The following is a 10182-nucleotide window of genomic DNA, read 5'->3' on the forward strand; positions in this document are numbered from 1 at the left end:
CAGGCCGTTGAACTTTTGTTGGTCCTGGTTCTTGGGGTTGGACCTGTTCTCTGACTCCTCCGGTCCTGCTCTTACTGTTGCCGTGGTCTCAGGTGGCTCGTCTGGAGCAGACTTGGATGGCGTTGCGGCAGCGACACACAGAGGGCGCTATCCTCTACGAGAAAACGCTGAGGCCGTTCATGAAGAGCCTGAACGAAGGACGAGGTAGAGTTGATCCCTTAGTGTGCAGCACACGCATGGTGCCCTGGAGACTCATCCCCGGCTCTGTGTGCCCTGCAGAAAGCTGTCCGCTCTCCAACACCAGCTTCCCCCACGTCCTCCCCCTGCTCTCCCTCTTAGAGAGGAGCCCGGCAGGCGAGGGGACAGAGCCATGGGAGACGCTGGACGTTGGGGTGGACGTGGTCCTGTTCCACCTGGGGGCAGCAAGGACCATCGCACAGCTGGGGGGCATCTACCGCTCCAACACTGAGCACAAACTGCAAGGTGAGATGTGAGATTTACTGCATTTTTGTAAACAACCAGAGCAAAGAAACATTTAGGTAATCAACAGTTGCAGTGCCTGAACTAGGAAAGCCGGTCGTTGCAGATTTCCAGGACCAAGCTGAAGTCCTGGACATTTTTTCGACCGACTTCCAGATGAGGCTGCTGTGGGGGAGCAGGGGAGCTGAGGAGAAGCAGGCGCTGCGATACGCCAAGTTTGACCAGGTGTTGACTGCCTTGTCCAACAAATTGGAGCCGCCTGTCAGAAGGCGCTGACCCCAGGTCTGTTTGCCCTGGTCCACTCCCCAGTCAGTGAGCTCATACTACTACTGGACACTGAGCAGCTCTGGTTCCCTGCAAGGACAGAGGAGGATGAGCCTGATGGGGTTTCACACAGAAACACACATCTGGACTTACAGCTGAACCACATTGAAACTGTGTTGTCAGGCGTAGCACAGTGTTTGATTCCTACTCTACTCAGACAGGCTTCATCTTGGTTTTAATATGGTTTCCTGATGAATAGTAAGTTCACATATCAACATACTTTATGTGTAAATCTGAGAATGATCTGACTCTGATCTGACTCTGTCAGAGGTTCAGGAAGAACTAAGAGGAACCAGGAGGCACCACTGACCATGTGGGACATGGAGTCTTTGTGACAAGAACTAAGACAGCGCCACTGATGGGTGGTTCTGTGGTTCTCTACAATGAGGCAGCGAGAGAGATAAAAAGAAGTAGCTGGAGAAGCGAGGGCATCGTCCCTCTCGGTTCAGGGTCCGTTTGAACCACTTTCATGTGCTTTGTCACCACTAGTTACACATGATAACTGACTTGTCTTTGTTTTGCAAAACTAACACTGAACCACGTTGAACTGAGATGTCAGTGTAAAGTTGTGTTAATAAGTCCAGGAGAAAAACACCTGAACAAGCCTGAAATGTGTCAAACAGCTGCACAGTTGAGGCTGTGCCTCGATCTATGATGTAATAAATGCTCTTCAGCGTGTGAAGGCTGGACCTTCCCTAAATGTACAAATCTACTAATGTTTCCACAGCCTTCACTGATGAGAGTTAATAGCGAGTGCTGTGATGACATAATGAGGCCACTGATGCTGTAGAGCTGGAACCAGTTCACAGCTTCAGCTTTCTTCTTGGCTCTTTTAATAAAAAGGAAAAGTTTGGTTTTCACACAGTGAATCTGTCAGTGTCACTGTGTGATCACACGTATCTGAAGTAGTACTGTATCTGTGTCTAATTCACTGTGACATAAAACATATTCACCTGCCACTTTCATGTCTGCTGCTCATTTCCTGACCTTCACTTCACATTTAAATTTCATTTCATTTGGCCTATTGTGAAATAAAAGAAAAACTTCTTACACCTGCTTCTTAACAGTCAGTTTGACAGGATTTAAGGATAGAAGCAGATGTAGGTGTATCCACATAAATTATGAACACTAAGAAACATAGTGCAGGGATGGAGCTGAGAGCTTTGGCTGTTTCTTCATCAATAGCTCCCTCTACTGAACCAGTAGCATCTTTATTTGTAGTGGTAGGACATGAGGACATGAGGCTTTGGTGCAGTTTACAACTGTTCATAACACTGATTCAATCACTTGATTTTCTATAAAAAAAAGACCTCATTAAATGTACAACTACCTAATTGTAAATCAGGTTAATTTCTGTTCACTGGATCTGTCAAGGCTAATCGAATGGGAAGATAAATATTTTTTGTCCAATTTAATTGACTAACATTTAATTCAAAGTTTCAAGTGTTGTCCCAGATGTTTAGGGTTCGTTCTGGACTGTGATCCTCCAACGTGTCCGACACGTTTTACGCCCGGTGCCGTGCATTCTGGGAAATGTGGTCCTCTCTGTCGCTCTGTTAGGTGGTTGCAGCGTTTTTCCAGGACGAGTAAAACTACAAACCTGCCAGCCGCAGGAGGACGGCTAACCTCGGCGTCTGTCTGCCGGGAGGCAGCCACAATGTTGGCGCTCCTGTCTGTGCTGCTTTTCTGGGGCTCTTCTCCGGTTTGTGCGGTTTTTCAGAGACTTTACTGCAGCATCTCAGACTCCTGCGAATGCGACTTTAAGCCCAGTATCAGAGGTAAGACCGTTGGTTCCGTCCTGGTCATGCTAACAGTTGTTAGCCAGCTAGCTGGGAGGAATGATGAGAGCTAGCCAATAAATGTGTACATATGCTGATTGATTCAACGACTACGCACTGGTTTGCTAGCTAGCTGTTTTGCTAAACGGAAGCCCAATGCTGTTGATGATGTTTACATTGGAAAATCGTTACAATCGAAGTTGCTTCGTTACTGATTTGAGTCGGTTCAAATTCGTCTTTAGCTTTTGAAAGTCGTAACAATAACACTGTGGCTATTAATGGGAACCTTCTATTAAAGTTCACTCAAACAGATGATATATGTCAGAGCCAGACAAGCTGGAGTCACACTGTTCTGTTCTGAAGGCGAAAATCCAACTAATATTATACAAGCAGGTTTGCTTGTCATTCAGTTTAGTAAGTCTGGCTACAACTGCTTTGCTTTCAGCTTTTAACCTTGTCGGGCTTCAGGCTTTGGGGTCTGACCCCAAATGTGTTGGAGCCACAGCTTTGGTTACTTGCTGAGTTGAATTACTTGGAGTGTTGTGCTTTTGGGCACGGGAGGCAGAAATAACACCACAGCTGTCTTTGTTTCCTGGTGACCAGACTTGGAGTGGGACCTCTACAAGAACGTGTACGGACAACATCTGGTTCAAGACATTGTGTCAGAGGAGGTGGCAGCGTTCCTTAAGAATAAAAGCCCGGATCGGCCCCTGGTGCTGTCCTTCCATGGCCCGTCTGGGACGGGAAAAACTCTGGTCAGCTCCATGCTGGGGAATCATCTGTACGGCTCGGCCATGAGCAGCCCGTACGTCCACCAGTTTGTTCCCACGCTGCACTTCCCCTTTCCTCAACGCGTTAATGAGTACAGGGTGAGTTCGAAATCTCTGTCACAGCGTGATTTAAGCAGTTCATTTAGTCAGGATAAGTAGAAGTACACAATAAAACACCAGGAGCAGATGAAATGAGCCGTATACAAGTGAAGGTTTTCTACCACTGATCAAATGTCAACAACACAGTTTCCTACAGTAAAGAGGATTCGCAGCCTCTGGAGTTGCTGTTGGGAGTAAATGTCTCTCGTTCACTTTCCAGGAAGAATTGAAGAGCTGGGTTCAGGGGAACCTGACAGAATGTGCTCGTTCAGTCTTCATTTTTGATGAGATGGAGAAAATGCCCTCAGGCCTCCTCAGTGTGCTGGAGCCATTCCTTGGCCCCTCCCATGTTGTATTTCGCACCAATTACCGCAAGGCCATCTACATCTTCATCAGGTACATGAGGCCATAAAGCCTTGTTGCTAAAAATCCTTCAGCACTGTTTACCTAATGACCAGCTATCATCTTGTCTGCTTACTCCCTGCAGCACCACAGGAGAGGAGGTGATCAACAAAGTGGCTCTGGAGAACCGGCAGGCTGGACGCGACAGGGAGGAGATCAAGTTGATCGACCTGCAGGAGGCCATCGCACAGACTGCTTACAACAGCAGCTCAAGTAAGTGTGTGTTCAGTGTCGTATCTTCCAGGTCACATCGCGTCAACATCTCTAGTGTCTCAGCAAACTGCTTGTTAAAGTTCAGTCTCTCTGTGTCCAGGCGGCTTCTTCCAGTCCAGCATCATCCAGCACAATCTCATCACTCGCTTTGTTCCATTTCTGCCGTTGAGCCGACGCCACGTCGAGCGCTGCGCTCGCTCTCAGCTCTGCCAGCAGGGCAGCTGCAGCCGCAGTGACGTGGTGGAGGCAGTAGGGGGCGACATGGTCTACACTCCTGTGCAGGGACAGTACTTCTCCACCACCGGCTGTAAGGCTGTTCCTGCCAAGATCAACTTCTTTCTTTGAGAAGGTTGAGGAACATTTTATTGGTTTTAAAGGACTGAAAGGTAGAACTCCTTCAGAGGTGAGACAATGGAATGAAACCCTCTGTTACTTGGAGGTCAAAGGTCAGAGCAACGTCTGGAGCAGGCAGGGATTCAGAGTCGAGGATGAAGACGCCACTGCTGTGATGTCCATCTAAGCGCAGCAGAGTTCATCTCTCCACACTCTACCTCAGATGCTCTTTTAATGTATGAACTTGGGATGATTTCAGGTTCAAGTGTTCCACCTGGACGTCATTAGCTAATTTCCTTTAGGTTAATTTATCTGGTTTTAATTTATTTTTATTATATCATTTTTGCCAATGTACTGCACCAGCCTGTGTAAAGCAGTGGGAGCTGTTCATGTGTTAACAGCAGCAGAAAGAGGCTCATGCTTCTTGGTGTTTACAGATCAAAAGTGTTGCATTGAGAAAACCCTTTTTTAATACAAGGTAGTGAGAAGTAGCTGCGAGTCACAGATACGACCGCTGCATTGTCAATGTGTATGTTGACAAGAGAATGAACTCAAATACTACAATAAGAGATACAACATATACAGTACAGGTTTTAATGATCATTGATGTGAGGGGGTTTTGGTTTGACTTCACCGTTTGTCCTCCAAAACACAATGAAACTCCATGTGACATCAGATGTTGGGCCAAACTTAGCTTCTGTTTTGCCAAAGTAATGAAATAATGAAAGAACACAGTTCGTTTAAAACTGTAACACAGATTGTGTGGCTGCACGTTGTGGCGTCTGCCATGAGGTGGCGGTAAAGACTATCAGGAGTGGAAGAGGTGAAGCAGAGTTCAGCTGCGGCTCTGTGATTTTAACACAGTTCCCTCACTAGTGGGTTCTGTAGAGCAAACGCTGGTTTTATTATGTTGTGTACATGCAAGTGTTTAAACACAAAGTGCACTTTACCTACAGGACAAAGAACAACGTGGTTCAGTCCTCAGTGTGTGAAGACGCTGACAGTGAGTCTCTACTGGCTCTAAATCTTTAATGACTGAAGTTGTATCAGGTTGTCTGTAGAACTGTGGCAGCGCGTTGGCTCATTAAAATGCAAATGGGGAAAGTGAAAGTGAAACAGAACAAAACCCACCTGATGCGGAGACGCACAATCATCAGGTGACTCAGTCTGTATTATCTGTACCTGTTCGTGAATGAAGCCTTCAGCTCTCGGGCTTCGCCTTCGCTTCATTTCAAGGATTGTGCTTCTGCAGACGCTGAGTCTGTCTCTTCATCAGCTGCTGAAGGCGCAGGTGTTCAGATCAGTCAGGCAGTTCTTGTCCTGCCACGTCACCTGTCCCACAGCAGTGTGCGATGAAAATACAATTTAAACACCGTGAATCTGTTGTTGTGTGGTTTTTGAGGCCTGTGTGAAACAGTCTGTCAGAACAGACCAAAGTGACTTTATGACTGAATTCTCAGTTGTTCTTCTCCAATCTTTTCGTTCTCTGCTGTTAAACACTTCAGCCTCATCACATTTTAGTTCAACAAACTACTCATCAGCAGATAAATGAACTGGAACCTTCGTTCAGTTTGTGACCATCACTACAGCAAATAGTTTGGTCGCCACCCGTCAGTAATCGTCCAGCATGTTTGTGTTCACTGAGCAGCATCCGCGTGGCTGCCTCAGTGTCTTGTCAGTTCAGGTGGAGGATGAGAAGCACAGGATCTCATCTCTGTCGCAGCTCCGTCGTCTCCGGCAGGAAATTACTAGTTTCTCCCTCGGAAATGAACCGGTGTCAGAGGCCTTCGTGCTGTGTGGCGGTGGAGGAGCGTGGCTGCTTGTGAGGAACCTTCAGACTTGTGCGATTTGCGTGTGTCTGCTCGTGTTCGAACCTCCCGTTTGTTTTGGGACATTTACTTTGTGGGTGTTTCGTGTCGTTGAGCTGAGCTGTGACCTCTGACCAGCTCGCGGTCCACACTCTGCTGACTTCATTCACCTGCTGGAGGTGAGCAACCTACTGATCCTCCTTCACGCCGCCTCCTATATATGCCACATCTCACCGTGATCCTGCCGTGATGACTCCATCAGGGCTCCCCCGCTCACCCGACGCAGGCGGGGGTCAGGTCAGCTTAGAGGCCTCTTCAGCGCAGCTGCTGAGGCTGCGAGGCGCCTTCTCCGCCTTCTGGACAATGGGACACACGCACAAACGTCTAATAATGGATGATGACCGCGGCGCACACTCCTCCTCTGACCTCAGGGCTCGGTTCACACGCTCCCTGAGAACAGCTGGACCCAACTCCCTGGGTTCCACCCTGACTGCGTTCTGACTTTTGCTTTTCCTCTTCTACCTCTTCAGCTCCTCCATCACTCACCCAGAGTGAAAGCCATTTTCACCTCCTGCCTTCTTGCTCATCCCTCCACAGTGCTTCCTTCTTCCTCCCCTCAGTTTGGAGGCGGGGGGGCAACAATGGGACGCTGCTCCTTCCTCCCCCTTCTCACTCACCTCCACATCTGTGAGTGTCCCTCTGTCTCCTCATTCTTCTCCCTAACCGCTCCATTATTGGGCCTCTTTCACTTGTAAATGTGGCCAGCGATACTTCTGATGGGTCTTTTATGCACGCGGCCGGGGTCAGGAGAAAGGTAGAGGCAGGGGAGGCTGTGTGTGGACACAATGAGGGGGTGGGTCATGGTTCAGGGTGCCGGGGGGTCTTGTGCTGTTCTTTCTTGCAGGCCAAAGCCAGGGGACAATTGCGACAAAGAGTTAAATCCTTTTTTGTGTGCAGTCATTTGGGACGGCCCAGCTCTCGCCTCACATTCCTGCAGCCGGCTGTGTCCCAGGCCCAGAACCAGGACCAGTATTGACCCAGATGGGTCCGGCATCAGGGCTAGAATGGGCCCAGACCAGGACGAGGACGGGCCAAGGTGGACAGAACGCTCGGCGGTGCCGTTTGCGTGGTGCTTTAAGCAAAGGGTCCACAGCCGACAACAGACCAACGGAGCTGGAACGTGTGCAGGTGAAGCTGACGATGTGCGACGTGAGCCCAGGGGCCGTGACCTCATGACCTCCTCTGAGCTTCAGAGATGATGGTTGTTTCTAAGCTGCTGTACATTCACCGTGGAGCTGGAGGCTTCTTCTTCCACTAACGTGTCTCCTGCAGACTCTGTTTCGTCAGGTATCGGCTCCTCCAGTGAATACTTGCCTGCTTTGTTCGCTTCCTGCCTTGTTCCCTCTTCCTCCCACCGACCGGTCCAGGCGGATGCCCCTGTGCTTCTGATGGAGGCTCCTTCTTTCCTCTCCTCTGCCTGCTGTGACTCCTCATCCTGGTTTGTTGGGTCCTCTACATAGTTTGTTCAGTGCATCATTCTGATTGACAGCAGTCACATTATGGTGGCTATAATGGTGGCTAATCAGCTGGTGCTGTGTTTCTTCCAGTCAGATTCCAGGAGGACTCTGACAAGTTCACAGAGCACAGCTCAGGTGAACAGCCATCTTGTTTGCTGCCCACCGTTACAGCCCTGTGGTGTGAAGCCAAGGATGAAGTACGTGTTCAGGTCTGGGATGTAACGTGTGGCCTCCATGGTGTCATGGCCTGAACAGTCGTCTCTGGGATTATCTGTTGATTTAGATTCTGTTCTGACCTTTGGCAGCATCACACACTCACACAGTAGAGGGGTGGTCTCAGTGTCAATCGAGTCTCCAGGACAACAGGTGAACAAAGGGGGCGCAACGGGGGGAATGTGAGGCCACTTAGGGGGTGGAGGGCGACCCTTGGAGAGGGCTGGTGGGAGACGAGGCGCTGGGGCTCAGGTTGACCTTGGCCTCCGAGGTGCAAAGGCCACCGGCCGTAAAGGAGGAGGAGGACGCAGACTGTGATGCCTCTCGCTCGCTTCAGACCTGAAGTGATTAATGGCAGCACCGGCTGACCCCGGGGAGCCCGCTGCTCAAACAACAGGCCTGTTCTGGCGTGGTCATTTTCCCAGCACTTCTGATTGATTAGCGATGTCTTTTCCCACCACAAATTATGTCACTAAATGGAGATGAGGAGATCCCAACCAGCGTTCCACCGTATCTGCTATGAGCGTTCAGCCAGACCGAATGACTGCAGCTCTGCAGCAGCAAAGCAGATGGATCTGACCTGCTTCTGTTGTTGAAGTTGCCTCAGTAATTTAAAAAAAGGGTGGTTTGGACATTATCTAACAAAGAGGCTCCAATAACCAGTCGACGAAACCGCTCAGCTCCTGCTATAGTCCTCCTCCGACCATGCAGGGAGCACGGCTTAAAATAAACAACGCAGATGATTGGTCAGGAGTGAACGGTGATGTCACAGCGCCCGAGCTGAACTGTGTGTGTGTGTGTGTGTGTGTGTGTGTGTGTGTGTGTGTGTGTGTGTGTGTGTGTGTGTGTGTGTGTGTGTGTGTGTGTGTGTGTGTGAGATGATGATGATGATGATGGGAAGCTAGAGCTGGTGATGGTGGCAGATGTTCCTGGTGTCTCCACTCAGGGACAAATGTGCGGTGACGTCAGGCATGTGCACTAATGTTGAGTGTTAAAGCCGTGGTTTGTTGCTGCGTTGAGGGTCAAACATGGCCGCCGCTCCACGCCTCGCTGCAGAACACTGGTGACGTTTGAGCAGGAGGTGATGGGTCATGACGACTGGCAGCATGTGATGGGGGGGCTAACATCAAGTACTGCTGCCCCTCTTGCAGCCTCGCAGGCTGAGCGGCGCCCGCGTTCTGCGGTCGTGGTCGAACAATCCGGACGCTGTGGATGTTCAGCACAGTCGCGGCCTCTTCATGTGTCTGTGGAATCGCAGCACTTCCATTCCTTCTGCTGGAGTGTGTGTGAAGGGAAGGAGGTCGTGACGTGACGTCACCGCCCACATCCAGCACCCTCCTCCTGCATCTCCATCTCCTCCCTCATCACACAGCCTGGGTCTGGGTCATGTGACCGAGGAGGTGGTGTTGGCAGCAGGAGGAGGAGGCGCACACAGGGAAGTGAGTGACCCAGAGCAGAACGAGCAGGATGAGAGCTGCCGTCGCCGTCCAACATGGAAGCCGAAACCGGAACAAGAAGCGCTGTCAAACATTTGTTCGCTGCACCAGGCTCCACGTCGTCCCCCAAACGGCCTGAAACCATGACTGGCATGAAACCACAGGAGCAGCAGACGGGAAGGAAATGGGCCCAAGCTTCAGTCTCCACCTGCTTCAAGCCTAAATGTGTTGGTTTGTGCTGTTTGAGCTGAAGGTCCACAGTGACTAGAACCAGACCCACCAGCTCATCAGCAGAGGTTTAATCAATCACTAATCATTACTGCCCTCAACACATCTCTGTCAGCGATATCAGTGTCGATACCCATCAATTCCTTTGAGCGTTGAGAGGCCTGGGTGGGAAATAAACTGGATCCTTGAAGAAAAAGAAAAGGAAAGAAAAGAAAAGGAAAGAAAGAACAGATTGTCTGTGAAAAACCTGAGTTTTGTTTCTTGTTTTTCTTCTAATTCTCAAGTTGCTCAAAACAAATCTTGACTAATCACTGTTTCTGGTACAGAGGCTTTAAATTAGGAAATGGCTTTTACCTGTTTTGGTTCTTAGTTCTTTTGCTTCTTGTCTTGATTAGCGTTTGGACCTAGACCAGAATTGCTGAATTCACATGTTTTTGCCTTCTCTAACCTGTTTGGGAAGCAGAGCTTAGCTTATGACAGTAAAGCATTCATTCAACCTTTGCTTAAAAAACTACTTTTATTATTTTGCTGAGAGATATTTAAAGTCGAAAATCTGAAGGCAGTTCTCATGATATCAAATG

General features: G+C 49.3%; 2 protein-coding genes across 4 annotated transcripts in view; both read left to right on the plus strand.

Moving 5' to 3' along the window:
* Nucleotides 1–1763, plus strand: part of sh2d3cb (SH2 domain containing 3Cb) — a 34584-nt gene extending 32821 nt beyond the window's left edge. For all 3 annotated transcript variants that reach the window (XM_055511993.1, XM_055511992.1, XM_029161369.3), the window contains 3 exons: nt 93–204; nt 280–483; nt 587–1763. In XM_055511993.1, coding sequence (XP_055367968.1) covers nt 93–204; nt 280–483; nt 587–756 — 486 coding nt within the window. In that variant the 3' untranslated portion in view covers nt 757–1763. The remainder of the gene's footprint in view (nt 1–92; nt 205–279; nt 484–586) is intronic.
* Nucleotides 1764–2337: 574 nt separating this feature from the next.
* tor2a (torsin family 2, member A) lies at nt 2338–5778 on the plus strand. Its single transcript, XM_029163758.3, has 5 exons — nt 2338–2582; nt 3186–3451; nt 3672–3847; nt 3939–4066; nt 4167–5778. Exons 1-5 carry the CDS (start codon nt 2462–2464, stop codon nt 4409–4411), a joined length of 936 nt encoding a protein of 311 aa, XP_029019591.1. The 5' UTR covers nt 2338–2461; the 3' UTR covers nt 4412–5778.
* Nucleotides 5779–10182: the final 4404 nt, after the last annotated feature.

The sequence above is a fragment of the Betta splendens genome, chromosome 9 (genome assembly GCF_900634795.4).
Source record: "Betta splendens chromosome 9, fBetSpl5.4, whole genome shotgun sequence".
NCBI lineage: Eukaryota > Metazoa > Chordata > Actinopteri > Anabantiformes > Osphronemidae > Betta > Betta splendens.